At 30.5% G+C, this 19,127-nt stretch overlaps 1 protein-coding gene across 1 annotated transcript; it reads left to right on the forward strand.

Annotated features, from left to right (window-relative positions):
- The first annotated feature begins 200 nt into the window (after positions 1-200).
- Positions 201-3,766, forward strand: LOC112802223 (NAC domain-containing protein 55). The gene is made up of 3 exons (XM_025845329.3): positions 201-542; positions 1,495-1,757; positions 2,875-3,766. The coding sequence occupies exons 1-3, from the start codon at positions 389-391 to the stop codon at positions 3,547-3,549; spliced, it is 1,092 nt and encodes a 363-aa protein (XP_025701114.1). The 5' UTR covers positions 201-388; the 3' UTR covers positions 3,550-3,766.
- Positions 3,767-19,127: the final 15,361 nt, after the last annotated feature.

Consider the following 19,127-nt stretch of genomic DNA (forward strand, 5'->3'; position numbering starts at 1 on the left):
GGTCGCTGGTTATATATACTTCATTTTGTCTAGTAAAAATACCAAAACCCTCGTGGCAATTTGGTCAATTCCAATTAATTAATTAATTAACCTCATCATATAATTAATATAATATATTTATTTAATTTAAATGTATAGTTTTGTTGATGTAGGGTACCATATTTGTCAAAGGGTTAGATATATGCATTTAACTATGATATCTAATATGAGGATTCTTCTTGTTGAAGTTGTGAGGAGTTATAAAACCATAAAGTGGAGAACCATTTAAGAACCTCATCTTGGTCATGTTATAATTGATGAGGATTCTTCACATCATAGCTTGGTAAACTGAAATTAATTAAGCTCATCATCAAAGGGGTTTTAGGGTTCTTCATAGGAAGAGTAATTGATGGAAGAGAATCTACCTCCTGGATTCAGATTCCACCCAACAGATGAAGAGCTTATAACATATTATCTTACAAGAAAAGTCTCTGAAAATGGATTCACTTCTAAAGCTATTGCTGTTGTTGATCTTAACAAGTCTGAGCCTTGGGACCTTCCAGGTATGTATACACACACATATAGTGCTTTAACTAATTTCAATTTATTTTTTATTTTATTTATTTTTTCTTCTATAACGAAGAAAACTCAGATGCAGTTAATTTTACGTGAAATTGATAAGTGTGAGTCGTTAAATGATTTAATAAGTTTGACTAAATAATTATTATCTAATAACTCTCAACTATCAACTTCACAAAGTGCACATAAATTTTCACTTTCTTCTATGTATACATAATAATGGACTAGTACTCTCTTTCTTGAGAAAATTAAACTAGCTTTATTTGTTTTTTTTTTTTTTTGTTCTAAGGATTATTTTTACAATTGATTTAATTTGCAAATAAAGGCTTATAGATTTTAAGTTTAATCATTGAACCAAAGCTTTTAACTTGCCATTGATTGTATCGAAAAGACTCCAAATTTTTGAAAATATATATAGGAACAAATTGAATTATGAAATTAGGAAAATAGAAAACATTGATGAGCAGAAGTAAATTTTCAACCATATATAAGAGTTAATAAGATCCATGCATGGTGATCTTTTCAATTTGTCTCTCTATAATATATATTGTAATTGATTAAAAAGAAAACACAGCTTTGATCTGATGAGTTTCATAAATCAACTAAGAAAATTATTTCTTTAATTTTTACACTATGCATATAGTTTTGTGTTTTGACCCGTTCTACTTTTGCTGCGCATATATATATATATGCTTCATAATCCATGAAATAATAATAAATAATAATTAATAACTAAATAACAACATTTCCCAATGTGCATACGCGCATATAGTACTAACTAATTTATTAGTCATACTCATATATATAAATAACTCAACTATTTACCTTTTAAATGGTAGTAAAAGTATTAGTTAATATATATTGGTGTACCATACCACTCTCTTAATTTGGTGAACCAAAATAAATAAATAAATGATTATGATTGTGTTGGAACAGGTAAGGCAAGCATGGGTGAGAAGGAATGGTACTTCTTCAGTTTAAGAGATAGAAAGTATCCAACAGGACTAAGAACAAATAGGGCAACAGAATCAGGGTATTGGAAGACCACAGGCAAAGACAAAGAGATATTTCGTGGTGGGGTTTTGGTTGGAATGAAGAAAACCCTAGTCTTTTATAAGGGTAGGGCTCCAAGGGGTGAGAAAAGTAATTGGGTCATGCATGAATATAGACTTGAGAACAAGAATCCCTTTAGAACTAAGGTAATAATTATATGTTATTAATTTATTATCACTCATCACAAGCAATTCACAAACACTATATTAATTAATTAGATTTTCTTAGTTACATACAGAGAATTATGTTCTTTTTTTTAAATTAATATAAAAATTTAATTTTTAATCAGATAATTTTAACTTATTTTTGTAAAACTATTATTTGACATTCATTTAATTTTTGAGGATTTAGAGTTGAGGATTTAACTTTAGAATTTAAAATAAAAAATAATTTTAAAAGAATTAATTTATATTAGCTGCCACTATATAAATAACGACAGATAGTGATAATTTTAAAGTTGAATTGTGACAATTTTAATATATATTCTACCAAAATATGGTATGGTTAGAGCAGCAGATTTTTTTTCTATTAATCATTAATGCCAAGTTTGAGTTTAGGTACAGAAAAAAAAAATCTAAAAATCACAAAAAAAAATTGAATAAAAGTGTCCATAGTAGGAAAATAGTTATAATTTTACAAAAATATTTATAAAAAAGTTAATATTCATAGTTAATAATAGGGGTGTTCAAGATCCAGTCTGGATTTGAGGTATATTTTATTGGGTTTAGATTTGTAATTTCTACTCAACATTATTTTTGGATTAGGTTCGACTTATATTTTAGGTGTCCACGTTATTTTTTACAATAAAATTTATATTTTAGAGTGAAATTAATAATGTGATATTATACTTTTATATTTTAATTAATATTTTTTATATTATACGATATTATTTTTGTTTTAAAATAATTTATTTTAATATAAATATAATATAATGTTTGTTAAATTTAATTTTTTAAAATAAAATTTTATTATTTTAATATATAAAATTTATAAATTTGTATATATTAATTCTACGTCGAATCGACCTGGTTTAATCCAATTTATTCAGGTTGCTTTTGGGTTAGGTCAAAATAAACCTGCTGTCTTTTAAGGTTGGATCTACTTAACCGACACATAAACACTTCTGGTTTAATTTCTTTCCATCGTTAATTATGAAAGTTTATAGTATCATAGGCAACTATTCATACATATGTGAATAGATATGTCTTCTGAAATGAATTAATTTACTATTTTTTAATATAAATTTAATTATGGTTATTGTAGGATGAATGGGTAGTGTGCAGGGTATTCCAAAAGAGCATAGCAGCGAAAAAACCGCCGCAACAAACATCATCCTCCCAACCTGAATCCCCATGTGATGACACAACCTCTTTGGTCAATGAATTTGGTGATGTTATTGAGCTTCCAAATCTAAACACCAACATTAATAATAATAATAATTCTTCATCATCATCCTCAAGTGCTTTATTCCCTAACAACATTCTTATTTCAGGACAACACATTCATCATCACCATGACCTAACCAATAATAATAACAATAATAATGTTAACACAAACATGAACTTAGCAATGAATTGGCCACCATCAAGTGATCATAATATTAATAATGTTCCATGGCCTTCAGTAGGGTTGTTGAATCCAAGTATTTCATCAATGAATTCCTTGATTCTCAAGGCATTGCAGCTTAGGAATAATTATCAACAAAGAGAAGTTGCATCCACATTTGCACCATCATCATATATTATGCCTCATCATCAAGGACTAGTAGTTCCTCATCAACAAGTTATTGGAACCAATAATAATGATGACCTAATAACAACTTCTTCAAATCTCATCAATGCTTCTTCTTCTTCATCAAAAGTTTTGGAATGTATGCCACATCAGCAACAACAACAACAACAACAGGAGCAACCATTCAATTTGGACTCCCTTTGGTAAATTGATGAATGAATTGAAAAGCATATAATAATGTATATGAAGCTCTAGCTTGCTAGATAGCTAACATCCATCTCATCTTGTAAAAGTTCTTGTGAATTATTATTATATTAATATATATGTCCATGTAACGCTCTGATTCCTACATGAAAAAATTGTAACATTTTCAAAATTGTAATAAACATAAGGATAGTTTCCTAATTAATTATTAGTAGTTATGTATGTGTCCTTTCTTTGCCCTTCGGTAATAAATAAAAAGTCAACCAACCTTAATGTTGATGATGTGAATAGTGATAATAATCAGTTGTTGTAATTAGGTGTAAAATTAGGGAAGTTTAGATCTTTGTCAATCACTCAAGAATTTTCTATAAAATAACCGTTTTTATTTCTCCTATTTTAAAGCAAAGGTTAGGCATATTATGTATGTGTCTCCTTTTATGGCCTTAAAATTGAGATAAACAATTTTATTACATAGTATAAAAATGTATAATTAAAAAACCTAAATTTAATTCTTTTATCTAAAAGAATAAAAAGATCAGCATAAAATAAATTAATAAATTAAAAGAACTCTTGCATTAAAAAATATATTAAATTATAATTATTTATGTACAATTTTTTTAACCATTTAAACTTTTGCAACTATATTTTCATAACTAATTTAAGAAAATTATCTATATGATATCTTTAATTTATGTGATAGCAATGAGGGTTTTTTAAAAAAATAAAAAGATAAAATAGTCTGTGAAGTTACTGAAAAATTAAATTTGCAAATGGCAGTAATATATGCGTGAAATGCATAAGAACGGGTATAGTTGGTGAAATGCACACCTATGGCCTATTAGAATTTGCTGGCTGGGTTTTGCCCTTTTCTGGGGTCAAATTCGGTGGTCGTGTTTTAGCTTTTTTTTTTTTTTTGTCTGAAAGAGAATTTGTAACCGAAAAGACTATATTTAAAAATAGCAAAAAAAATTTATTAAAAAATTATTATTTGATGAAAAATACATAATGTTTTGAATAAAAATTATTAAAAAACTTAGGTGTTACTCTATAAAAAATATTAAAGAATTAGAAGTATGAGAGTATTCTCATACACTGATGCAGAAAATAGAACTAAAGGAGATTTGAGACATAGAAGTGAAATTAAAACTTATATATTGTGATTGTAGTTATTGTACTGGGTAATGGAATAATACAATATATATAGTGAAACTATTTATAGTGTAATAACAATTAAAATTAATAGAGACTAACTAATTTACTTATATTCATTCACAACTCTCTCAAACTTAGTAGTGGGTTGAAAAATCACTCTAAATTTGTCTTAAAATTTGTAAATAGAGGTGATGGGAGGAGTTTGGTAAAAATATTCTCAATCTAATCTATAGAAGGTATATGGAGGATATAGAATTGCTTTTGTTTCACCATCTCTTTTAGGCATTGAAGGTTAATTTTCATGTGTTTATACCTAGTATGAAGGATTGGATTAGCTGCTAATGAGCAAGCACTTTGATTATCACATTAAATAGTAGGTGCCATTGGTTATGGAATTCGAAGTTCCTTTAGAAGCTGTTGTATAGACACTAAGCTAGTGCTGACTAAGATGCTGTCATGATTCTATACTCTACCTCAGTGCTACTGCGACTAACTTTGGCTTGCTTATTGCTTCTCCATGATACCAAATTGTTTCTTAAGTATACACAATAGCTAGTAATCGATTTTCTGTTCTCCAAATCCCTTGCCTAGTCTGCATCTGCAAATGCAAGTAATTTTAAGTCAGCACATTTTTTAAATTTAATGTCTGATAATATTGTACCTGCAATATATCTGAAAATGCGTTTGACAGCTTTTCAGTGCTCAATTGTTGGAGAGTGCATGTATTGAGAGACCTTGTTCATAGAGAAAGTAATATCTGGTCTTAAAATAGTTAAATACTGAAGTGATCCAACAATCTCTCTATACAATTTTGGATCTTGAAAATGCTCAGCACCATTTGATGTAAGCTTCAAGGCTGAGACCATAGGGATAGGCATTGAATTTGCAGTGTCTATTTTGTCTTTTCGTAACAGATCTCGAGCATACTTTTGTTGAGAAACTATAATAGATTCATCTGTTAAATAAGAAAATTCTAACCCAAGAAAATAATTGAAATTTTCAAGATCTTTAAGCAGAAAAATTTTATTGAGATAAAAAATAAGTTTGTCTATTTCACCAGTGTCACTTCCAGTGACAACAATGTCATTTACATAGGTTAAGAGAAAGATGGTAAATGTACTAATGTGTTTAACAAATAATGAAATATCACTTCTGATTCTGGTGAAACCAAACTGTAATAATATAGCAGTCAGTGTATTGAACCAAGCTCTTGGAGCTTGCTTCAATCCATAGATTGCTTCGTTCAACTTACAAACCTATGATGTATTTTCAAATTGATAACCTGCTGGTGGAGACGTGTATACCTCTTCTTCAAGAATGCCATTCAGGCAGACATTATCAAAATTAAATTGCCTAAGTGTCCATCCAGGTGATAGAGTTATAGTAATTATAATTCTCACAGTAGTAGGTCTCACAACTGAACTATATATTTGGTTGTAATATATGCCGTCACCTTGCAAAAAATCTTTCGCAACCAACCTGACTCTGTACTTGATGATGTTGTCTAACGGATCTCTTTTTATAGCAAATACCCATTTAGAATCAATAACAATTTTATACTTTGGTGGTCAACTAAATCCGAAGTATTACATCTTACTAAAGCCTGAATTTCAGCATCCATTGCATTTTTTCAGTGTAAACACTAAAAGGATTGTTTAACATTTTTTAGGGTATTGTTAATCAAATCATAAGGTTCTGCTGAAGTTATAGCTAATGTTTGAGGTCTATTATTTTTTGTTTTTGATCTTGTGAACATATTGTGAGTATTAGAAGATGTAGTAGAACTAGTGTTTGTAGCATTTTTAAAAGGTAGACAAATTTCAAGGCCTAAAATTGGGATGAAAGAATTCTTATTAAGGCTAGTACTAGAAAGAGTATGCTCAGTAATTTGAGTATCAAGGCAAGTAGTCGATGAGAGAGAATCTGAGATATCTGGAAAAGGTAGAGTTTGGGGAGGATTAGGAGTCTTGGGGTGAAATGTTGAATGTAAAAATTGACAGATCTTTAACTGTATCCTGGTTCACTACTATATTTTTACCATGAAGTAGAGAATTGTAAAAAAATTCAGTTTCATCAAATATCACATGTCTCGAATAGTGAATTTTTTCATCTTTAGTCATGCACTTATAACCCTTGTAGCTACTATCATAACCAAGAAATAAGTACTTTTCTGATTTGAAAGCAAATTTTACTTTATTAGAAGATCTTAAATAAGAAAAATAAATATATCCAAATATTTTAAAGTTCTTATAATCTAGTAATTTTTCAAATAAAGTTTCAAAAAGTGATTTATTTTCTAATGCAGAACTTGGTAATCTATTGATGATATATAATGCTGATGTAAAGGAGTCTTTCCAAAATAACATTGGTAATGCAGCAGTAGTCAAAAGTGACAATTCTACTTCAATTATATGCCTATATCTTCTCTCTACACTACCTTATTGTTGATGTGTGTAGGGACAAGAGATTCATAATACCATGTTCAGTAAAAAATTGAGTGAAAGAGTGTGACATGAATTTCATACCTCTATCAGTTTGCAAAGTCTTAATCTTTAGAAAAAGTATAGATAGACAATGAAAATATTAAACAATGTGAATAATAGATATATCGGATGTTCATTTCACTAGGTGTACGGATGGTTATTTTAATATTAAAATTTAGATGGTTAATTTAGAGATGTAGTGTGTTTTTATTTGATTGGTAATTATCCATGTTGTTCAAGATGATTATTGTTTACCTAACATTCCCCTAATCTTTAATCTTGATTGAATTTCTATAAACACTTTATAATTTTTCAATGCTTGTAGTGACTGAGTTTTATGAGTTAGTAAGAAAATAGTTATGTATTTTGTATGAGCATTCTAAATGAGATGTAGTACCTATATCCATTTCTAGATATTATAGAGGCAGTCCTCCAAATATCTAATACCATAACAGCAATTGAGATAGAGTAAAAACTTGGAAGCATGAGAGTTTTCTCATGCACCAATGTAAAAAATAGAATTAGAAAAGGAGATTTAAGACACAAAAATGAAACTAAAACTCATAAATTATGATGGTAGCTACTGTATTAATAATGGAGTAATACAACATATATAGTGAAACTACTTGTAATATAACAACAATCAAAACTATCTTGAGTACGCATCATAAATTGATTAAACATAAGCGTAAGGTATTCCTACCATCCCTTAGAGAAATCCTGCAGATACCACTTGATTTTAGTGACAATCATTCTACTATGGATCTTATCATCAGTGGCACGACAAAGAGCACAAAAGAAAAAAGGCCGAGAACACTCATTTTCTCCTTCAATAACTCAACCATAATACTTGCCATGATAGAACAACAACAACCAACATATGGGTGCGGGTGCGGGTGCGGGTGCGAGTTCGGGTGCTGCCACTACCACCCTTTCGCCCTCTTCATCAAAGAAACGAAACCTCTCTTAGAAGCTACAGCAAGCAACGATCTCCATCCTCCTTTTCCGGCTAGGACCAGCAAAGAAGAGTCGAAACAACTCTCAAATTGTGGATAATACCATGCGGGAAATAGTTGATGAGGTAGGATCAGTCGAGGCTAATAATGGAGCCTGCTTTGAGTTTTCAACAAAAAAGAAGGGAATGGAAGATTTGCAGATAGCGAACATAATTTGGAGATTAGAGTTTTAAAAGGAAAAAAATGAATTAAATTGCAAAAAAAGAATTTCCTTCATTACATCAGTTAGCCATCACAGTATCAACGTGTCAGGAATGAGTCCATCTCAGTTTTTTATGGCCAATAATGGACGAAAACTGTCTGAAAAATTATTATATTCCGGAGTACAACTTTAAAAATAAAATTGAATAACTATTAACTCTAGAAACTACTTTAAATCTTTAATATAACTTTCAGATACCGTCGTGAGACTGAACTCGATCAACACAATACTACCACAATATTCGTTTAGGATTCCATCTTTCATGCTATCTTAGAATTGGAGGATATGCAAGTTTTGGAATTTCATGTTACTATTAGATAAATATTGGCAAAAAATCAGTGAATAGTGAGTCATCGATGGCCAACTGTTAGTAAATATTAGCGTTAATTGATACGTATCATATTATCAACGCAATAAATTTATCTATAACCACGCAGTTGATAAATATTTTACTGTTAAAACTTATTTTTAATTATATAAAAATGTAAAATTGGTAATATAATTTATTTATTTTTTATTTTTGTTAAATTTAAATTGATTATCGACAAGCTAACGGTCACTAATAAATAATAAGTAATTAAAAATAAATTTACAATTTCTAAATACAATACCGAATGACAACAAAATTGAATTTAGTTTTAGTTTTCGATTTTAAAAATAAATAGTATATTATCTAAAATTTAAAATTTAATTTTTATTCGTACTTTTAATAGTAGCGATGACCAAGTTGTTAGGAACGCTGCTTTCATGAAATTCAGTATTTTATCCAGGGGATAATATATTTGCCCCCCGGCTAATCTCAGAACTGAATAAATCCTTCCTTCTTCCCCTTCTTTCTCTTCAATTCTTCATTACTTTCATTATTTGTTTCGATAGTTTAAAATGTGTGAATCCTTTGGCATTTTAAGTTTGTTCGACCATTCAAACTTGGCAACAAATTCACTGCTTGCATTTTTCCTTGGTCAAAGAAGCCTCTGTTGCAGCCTATTACATTGATGAAGCCATTTAGTTGGAGTTCACGCGCATGTGACCTCAATTTGAAAAGTTATTTCCGCTCTGATGCTGATTACTATATATTACTACTATCATTTCATATGAAACTTTAATTTTCACATTAAAAGCTAAATATTGCTATTTGCACACACATATATATATTATACAATAATTGACTAACTGCACATTTACTTTGGAGTAAAGAGATATTCTGAACACTGAAAGATTTTAATTTTAATAAAATAAATTATAAAAGATTTGATTAACAAAATAACTTTTTAAAGATATAGTCCGTTTAACAAATTGAATTAAATATTTACTCAACAATTAATTTATATAATCAACTATTAACTTTTTTATAGAATTATTAATTTAACTTTTATCATAGGTATTTTTATTATCTCTCTTCTTTTTATTTACAACATCTATTTTTACTTCCACCACATGCATTCTCTCTCTCTCATAACTATCACTGTCATACTGCTCCTCCTCTCTATCTCACCCTCTTCTTCTTCTCTTTTCATCACAAATTTTATTAGGATTTTTCCCTTTCATCTTTCTTTTTTCTTCTATTGTGTTACTAGTGATACGATGATACTATATTTAAATAAGTAAGAATTGAATTTTAAATCTTTAAATTATAGATACTTTAATATTATGTTATAAAATTATTTTTTTTTTAAATTAGACTGATAAAAAAAGACACACAAATAATTATATATTTAATACATTTATATATTTTTTATGCATTTTTCAAATTAAAGTCAAGCACCCAAAATCTTATTTAATCCTCTTAGCTATTATTCTTGTGATCCAAAAATTTAGATTGATAAAAAAAACACAAATAGTTATATATTTAACACATTTATATATATTTTATGCATTTTTCAAATTAAAGTCAAGCACCCCAAAATCTTATTTAATCCTCTTAGCTATTATTCTTGTGATAAGTAGTCTTATGGATGTTATATATTATTGTAATTCTCACGCTGTGCTCATTACCTAATTGTTTTGTAAAATGTGACTCCATTCCTCCATAAACATAACAGTGATTGGAAAAAAAAAAACATAACAGTGGTGGAGATTGATGTGAGCATGCATCATTAGAGAAGGGTGCTAATCAATTTTATTTATTTATTTATTTATTCTACTTTATAGATTTGTGTAAATTAAAGAAGAATTATGGGGATAACTATGAGTTTAATTTTATGTATTGACCAGTATAAAATTTTTGATATCATTATTCAATTATATTATTTATTTTTTTGGATAAATATTTTTACAACAAATATAAAATTTAGTTATTTTTATTAATTTAATAATACATTATTAAATATATGTATAAAATTTTATCTTTTATATTATATTTACAATGTATCAAAATTAAATTTTAATTTTATTTATCAAAAGAGAACCATAATTAATTAATTAACTACTCAAGCACATTATTATGGTTGATCTATTTAACAAGATTATTAATTATGGAAAGATAAATTAAATATGCAACTTATAATTTTCTAAAAGAAGTAGTAATGAATTACCAATCAGCTAATTAAAACACTTTACTCATATTTTTTTGGTTGCTCGCATTTTTCAGTTTGACAAGTTAAGGATTAATCCGTCGTGGATCTGAATCGTTTATCGACTGTCGCTGACCAATAATAAAATTATTATATATACAAAATAAAATTCGAAATCTCCAATACTTATTTAAATAGACGAATGAATTAAACACTTAAACAATCCAATTTGATTTAAAACACTCAAGATTTAAATGGATGAAGATGACGAGGACGTTGGTTAATTATTAGGATGCACAAGTAGAGAATAAATAATAGATATTCCCTCAGTTATAGGTAGATGGGGTGGTATTAATATAAGGCTGCAAGGATTGAATTAATTAAGTTGATTTGAAAATGAGCAGAGACTTTATATTGATGAGCACCATACATACAACCCATTTTCAGATGGTGTGGGAAAATGGGATGCATCTACAAATGTTTCTTTCAATATTTTGAATGAATAATAAGGAAAGTGTAGTTATTGGTTTGGAGATAAATACATGCACATGCCGACATGCATGCATGCTCAGAATACACAGCTCTAGAACCAGATTTAGATTCAGATTTCAGACTATTATGCCATACATAATGAAGGCCAAATAATGCATATATAAATTTTAGGGTTAGACCAATTAACAAAAGTAATAGTATTTTGTTTTGATGTTTCCAACGTAGACAAAATGTATAGCTAATCCAGCAAATAGTTAATTATTTGGTCTATCGCTTATTATTAAACAATGGAGTAAACAATATAGTTCAATTTTATGAACTTTAATAATAAATAGATTATCAAAAATTAATTACTAAAATCAGTTATGATATATTTATATATAAATATGTATTATTTAAAAAAAATTAGGAGTCAATAACTTTTGTGTTTTGTGATTAGCACTTAACTAAAAAAAAGTGATTTTCTATTATTGGATATAATTTCACACTATTAAAAAATTATTGATGGTCAATTAATGATTACAAAATATAAAAGTTACTGGTCTTCTAGCACTCCTCATTTATTTAATTTATTTTTAATATATATTTTATATTAATAATTAATTTTAATGATTAATTTTAGTATATACTTAGTATAATTGATATATTATTTATTGAACCAAACGTTTTTATTATTAAACTGGAAAAAATATAGCACTTATATATTTAAAAAATGTAATTATGATTTTTAAAAATCACATTAATTAGTGCAAGGAGATGCGTCTATTATAATAACGTTTGAAAAATAATAAAAATTAGTCTAAATAATCTAAAATTATTTTATTTAATGTTTATTAATTATTATTAAAATAATTATATAATTTTAAATATAATAAATATATAATTATATTATAAATATTATATATATATAAAATTATAGAGATTATATTATATAAAATAATTTTAGATATTATTTTTTTATTATTACCGCATCTATTATGCAGGCATCATGAGATGTCAAACGCATCAAATCCTATATAAGTGACGCTAATTAATTTTGAACTAATAATACTAAATTAATCTTAGTGAACGTAATGAGAGGATAGATAAAGTATTGATATACGGAAGACGATTTAAGGGTTAAATTGGTGCATACATGTATAGGAGATTTTAGTCGAGGTACTTGCTCGGTTGCTCCTATACATATATCAAATTATGTGGGAAAAAATTATGTGGGTCTTTTCTTTTACAACGAATATTTCTCTGTATTCTACGTATATCTCTAATTTATATATGAGTGCCACTTTTAGACAAACAAAATATATAGGAGACATTATAATTAAAACTGTTGCACACTACATATGTATGTATGTATATATCTATATATACAATGATAACTGTTTTTATAAAGGTTGGCTACTGTATAATTTATCTGCTAACGAGTATCTGTAAATTTTCTGTCGGAATGAATTATATGTCGACAAAAAAGTGGGTACCTACAAAAGGTACTTAAACGCTCAAATCAATAAGTGAATAATAAGCTTTGCAAAAAATACAATGAATTAAATAAATGTTTTACTTTCTTTTTATATTTTGGGATGAAGCATCGACAGTTATACTCTCAATAATTTGTATTAATGGAGAGTAATAGCATATCAGGGCATTACAATGTTCCTTTTGGTGCTCGTTATTGATCTATAACGTATGATGCCGAGTTATAGTATTAAGGACGAGTTATAACGGCCATATAAGGTATACTGTCGAGTTATAGTATTAAGGATGAGTTATAGCGACCATATCACAGCCCCCAAATTTAACCTGGCTATATTTTGATAAAAACAAGTTGAGCTTTTTTAGTTATAACTCGGCGGTCTAAGTTATAGATACGAAGCCCCCAAATCAACTTACTTTATTAAAATAAGGAATAAAATAATTTGAATTTTAGATGTGATTTGAAGTTACGTGTATTAAAAAGTGTAGTAGTCTTGTCATTGATCGTATCTTTGATTTTTTCAATGTAATTTTGAACTGTTGATTTAATAGATGCAACGATTAGGATTTTTCATGGAACTGAATAGTTTCATTAAATGTGGCATTGCTTTCCTATTGAAACATTTTGGAGTCTTAAAGTCATGAGTAAAAGTGGTTAGTTTGTGTCACTGCCACTGTTTCTTCTTCTTTTCACTTTTCTAAAAGAATTGTAGGTAAGGAGAAATATAAAGTTGAGGATCGCGGCTATTATAATTGGGTAAGTGAGAATGTGAGGATTCGGGGTTAACTATTTGTTGATGAGGGTAGTGTTGGTGAGATTGATTTGGTTTGGACTATTTGAATTCGACTTAATAGATATCTGAGTAATTGATAGATTGATATTTAATTTAGGCAATAGTTGCCGTTGGTATGTTGGTATCCCTTATGTTTGTTAGGGATGTAATAGTAGAGCGAGAATATCTTGTCTTTGTTTGATAACTGAGTAACAATGACTTGTTTTAGATTGCCATTGATGTATTGGTCTCCGTTGCTGAGACGGGTTTAATAGAAGTGAATTGGTTGGGCGAGAATATCACGTTAGTTACCTTTGTTTGGGTGAAAATATCGTAACAATTTTCCACAGCCAACTTCACTATTCTTCAACTTAACCATCCCGTCGGTATTTAGCTTAGGAGCCTCTATAAAGTGAATTTTACACTATTTCCTCTCTTTTCGGGAGTGGTCTTTCTCTCCCGCTCCTCTTTCTAATACAAGCTACCTGATAATTTGTTATATTATTTCTAATTATTTTGACGGAGTTAGTGGACCTCTGGAATGGGAAAATAAAACTTCCTTATTCCTCTAATTCCAAATCCACTAACATATCATAAAGAATTCATCCCTCCAAGAAAAAGTGGAAGAAATCCCCAAAGAGTTTTCCAAATTCAACTTTATCCAATTAAACAATTCTGTGCCAAAGAACATCGTCGTTGCTGCTAGATGTATAATTTGTATCAATATTCTAGCAGTCTTTGGGCAGTTCTTCATCGCATGTATTATGGTTTTCTTTTACCTTTGACAATGGTGGCATGTTAGATGTGCTCCCATCAGTCTACTTTTCTTTTTCGCTATTAGAATTTTCCATGGGATAGTTTCCACATAAAGGTTTTGGTTCTTTCCATCCCTTTCCAGGTCCAAATGGCCTTCCATATGCCTCTTTCTTCCTTCTATCGATCTTTTGTTTGTACTTGGTATGCTGATGCTACGATCATTTCTCCTCTAGTATTGTATTTTGGTGTGGTATTTTACAACCCACAAACTAACCGGCAAGTGCACCGGGTCGTACCAAGTAATACCTTACGTGAGTAAGGGTTGATCCCACGAGAATTGATGGATTAAGCAACAGTTATTGAGTGATAAGTTTAGTTAGGCAAGCAGAAAAAAGTTTTGAGATATTCAAAAGGTTTAAATTCGAACTCAGAATATAAAAAAGATAGACAAATAAATATGTTGGGAATAAAATATGGAGAAAACTATTAAGACTTCAGAGTTATCTATTTTTTTCCGGATTAACTTTTCTTACTAACTATTTTAATCATTTAGGATTAAATTTATGGCAAATTATATGTGGCTAGACTCTAATTCCTTAGACCTTTCTAGCCTCCTCTAAAATTCATTAACTGCCAATTCCTTGGTCAATTAATTCCAATTAGAAGGTGAAGTTCAAATTCCAGTTTATATGCCACAAAAATTCTAATTACCCAAGAATAAGAGGATTATATGTCACGTATCCTGTTAAATCCAAATAATTAAAATTTAGGAGAAATTATTTTCAAGCTGTTGTTCAAGTAAAGAGCTTTTCCAAGTTTTACAAGAACTCAAATAGAAAGAGGGTCATACTTCCGTTCCACCCAAATTCATAAGATAAAGAGTGAAAACAATTCTTAAATTACAAATCCACACATGAATTAAAATAGAAAAAGCAATAAAATCAATCCATACAAATAGACAGAGCTCCTAACCTTAACAATGGAGGATTAGTTGCTCATGGAATGCGAAATGTAAATTTGTGTAGAATTTCCTAATGGAATCCCCCTTATGGAATCTCCCTAATGGAATGTACCTAATAGAAGAGAAGTCTCTCCTTTTTATAACTAATCCTAATTAATTTAAAATCTAATTTTTAAAATTAAGATAATATATTTTCCTATTTTAAAATCAAATTTGAATTTAAATCAGAATTAACTAACTACTCCGCGTCTTGTAACGTGGGAACCACTTGACTTCACTGGATCCGCGCCTAACTTGGATGCTAAAATGGGGTCCAGAAATCATCCCCCAGCATTTTCTGCTTTCTCTGCACGTCGCGCATGTCACGCGTACGCATCGATGGTCTTTTTCGCAAGTCACTCGGACACGTCGGTCACGCGGACGCGTCGGTCATGCGCACGCGTCGCTGTGCAATTCTTCAAATCACGCGTACGCGTCAGTCACGCGCACGTGTCGCCATGGAAAGCTCCAAAATCACGCGTACGCGTCGCTCTTCGCTGCCATCTTTTTTTATTCTTGAGCTGCAGAAACTCCATCAAATCCAGTCGAATGCTACCTAAAATAAACAAAATTGCAAAAGACTCAAAGTAGCATCCATATTGGCTAAAAGAATTAATTCTTTATTAAACTCAACAAATTAGATGTAAATTCACTAGGAAAAGATAGGAAAGATGCTCACGCATCATGTTTTCATCTAAAAGAATATTTTGTGTTCTATCTTGGTGGAGGAATAGTCTAATCTTGTTTATAATCAAACTCGGTAGCTTATTCTCCATCCTTTGTATATCCCATCCCCCATCATCATCAATATAATCTGCTACAGTTTCTTCCAGATGAATTTGTTGTATATTGTTGACTACTTTCTCGTAGCAGTATCCTTCTTTCAGAACTCAGTTATCAAACCAAAATGATGTTTGCTCTCAATTTCCTATCATTTTGCTGCAATTCTGTGTCACTATAGGCCATAATTTCACCAATTCTTTCTAAAGTGGAGAGTCAGCTTGTTTGCTTTAAACTCTTCTAGTGTTTTATCTTTCTTTGATGTATTTGTGACTAAAAATTTTAGCCTCACACTGTTCGAATCAATTTCAAGTCTCCAAATTAGTTTCATGAGAAAACATCATTAACTTTCTATATATTTCTCATTCCCAACCCTCCTTGCACTTTTGGGAGACATAGAGTGTTCTAGCTTATCAAATGTATTTTTCTTTTAATTTTGTGTATCCCTCCAGAAAAATTCTCTTTGCATTTTCTCCAGCTGTGTGTATAAATCCCCTTTGATATCCTATTATGTTGGATTTCAAAATTTACAATTAGAGTTAGAGTAGCTTTGGTCAGAGTTATTCTTCCTGCTAGTGACAAGCAATTAGCTTTCCATCCCTTTAGCTTGCTTTTATTCTTTCTATTACATTATATTCTTAAATCTTTCTTTTCTTTTCCTCTGATTTGTGAACATAACACCAAGGTATCTTTATAGGTTTGGTTTCTGATGAGCGGATAATTTATACGCTTTTTGGCATTGTTTTTTAGTATGTTTTTAGTATGTTTTAGTTAGTTTTTATTATATTTTTATTAGTTTTTAGTTAAAATTCACTTTTCTGAACTTTACTATGAGTTTATGTGTTTTTCTATGATTTCAGGTATTTTCTGGCTGAAATTGAGGGACCTGAGCAAAAATCTGATTTAGAGGTTGAAAAGGACTGCAGATGTTGTTGGATTCTGACCTCTCTACACTCGAAGTGGAATTTCTGGAGCTACAGAAGCCCAATTGGTGCGCTCTCAATTGCGTTGGAAAGTAGACATCCTGGGATTTCCAGCAATGTATAATAGCTCATACTTTACCCGAGATTTGATGGCCCAAACAGGCGTTCCAAGTCAGCTCAAGAATTATGGCGTTAAACGTCAGAACTGGCACAAGAATGGGAGTTAAACGCCCAAACTGGCACAAAAGCTGGCGTTTAACTCCAGGAAAAGTCTCTACACATGAAAACTTCAATGCTCAGCCCAAGCACACACCAAGTGGGCCCGGAAGTGGATTTTTATGTCATTTACTCATCTTTGTAAACCCTAAGCTACTAGTTCTCTACAAATAGGACCTTTTGCTATTGTATCTGGAGATCTTTGGATCTTTGATCATCTTTAGATCTTTGAATCTTTTGATCACATTTTGGGGGCTGGCCTCACGGCCATGCCTAGGCCTTGTTCTTATGTATTTTCAACGGTGGAGTTTCTACACACCATAGATTAAGGTGTGGAGCTCTGCTGTACCTCGAGTATTAATGCAATTACTATTGTTCTTCTTTTCAATTCAGCTTGTTCTTGTTCTAAGATATCACTTGTTCTTCAACTTGATGAATGTGATAATCCGTGACACTCATCATCATTCTCACCTATGAACGTGTGCCTGACAACCACCTCCGTTATACTTTAGATTGAGTGGATATCTCTTGGATCCCTTAATCGAAATCTTCGTGGTTGACAAATGAATTTTTGCCGGTATAGAAATTATCAAGTAATCAATCGTAGTATAGTCTAAACCGACGCAAAATCCATCATCAAACAAATCTACAATCTATAACCGAGAGTATTAGTCCCGAGTCGTTCTTCCCTAGGAATGCTACAAGGATGCATGTTATTGGTTAAGAGGTCTTTTGTGGCTTGAAGAGTGTGGCATAAAAGTGCTAATAAAAGAAAACAACAATCAATCAATATTAAAAGCCTTGGCCAAGGTTGAACATTGGAAGTTCCATCACTATAGCTTCCTTCAATTGTGATGACAAAGGAGTGTTGTTTTACTTAGTTAACCCCTAATTATAGAGGGAAGTCAAGTAAAAGTAACTAACTTGAGTCACAAGTCCTAGTCTTACCCTAGGGAAGTCTAGCTTTAGTGCACTCCAAGTCAATTAGCAATTCTCAATTCTTAATCAACAATTGACATCCATTATTCAAGTGTCTCCAATGACTCAACTACTAGGCCAAGTGAGGGGATACTACTCCATATCTAAAGTTGGCATTTTCTCAAACACTTGGGGGCATGAATGAAAGACATAGTAAAATTGAGAGAAGAGAATTAGAATCAAAGCAATTCAACACAAGAAATTAACAACAATCAACAATGAACATGAGATCTTCAATGAATCAATAGAATCCAATAACAACAAAGCTAAATCTAAGATCTATAGGAATTGAACAATTACAAACACTAATTGAGATTAGAGAAGAGGATCTACAACATGAACAAAGTAAATTGAGAGTTGTAATAGATCTCACCAAGGAATGGTTGAGAATTGAGAAAATGAAGATGAATCCTAGAGAGAAGTTGGAGTTTCTCTCTCTACAAATGTAACTCACTAAAAATATCTACCTAAGGATCTAAAATTAGTCTATGGATGTGAATGTGTTTCAATCCCCTTCAATCCTTGGCTCTTATGTGCATTTTGGCGCCAAAGTTGGTTGCTGAAACCTTCCAAAATCGCCAGGCACGTGTTGTAATAAAAGAATCACGTGCGGACTACGACGCGTGCGCGCACGGTACGCGTGCGCGTCCCTGGCTAATTCTGTGATGTGCGCGCGAGCGCCTTGTGCGCGTACGCGTGCTTGGCCGAGATCAACTCTTTGGCTTTTTGTGCTTCTCTCCACTTGCATGCTTCCTTCCTTGCTTCCTTTGATCCATGCCTAGCCTATTTCAATCCTGTAATTACTAGCAAACACATCAAGGCATCTT

Source organism: Arachis hypogaea, chromosome 5, assembly GCF_003086295.3.
Source record: "Arachis hypogaea cultivar Tifrunner chromosome 5, arahy.Tifrunner.gnm2.J5K5, whole genome shotgun sequence".
Lineage (NCBI taxonomy): Eukaryota > Viridiplantae > Streptophyta > Magnoliopsida > Fabales > Fabaceae > Arachis > Arachis hypogaea.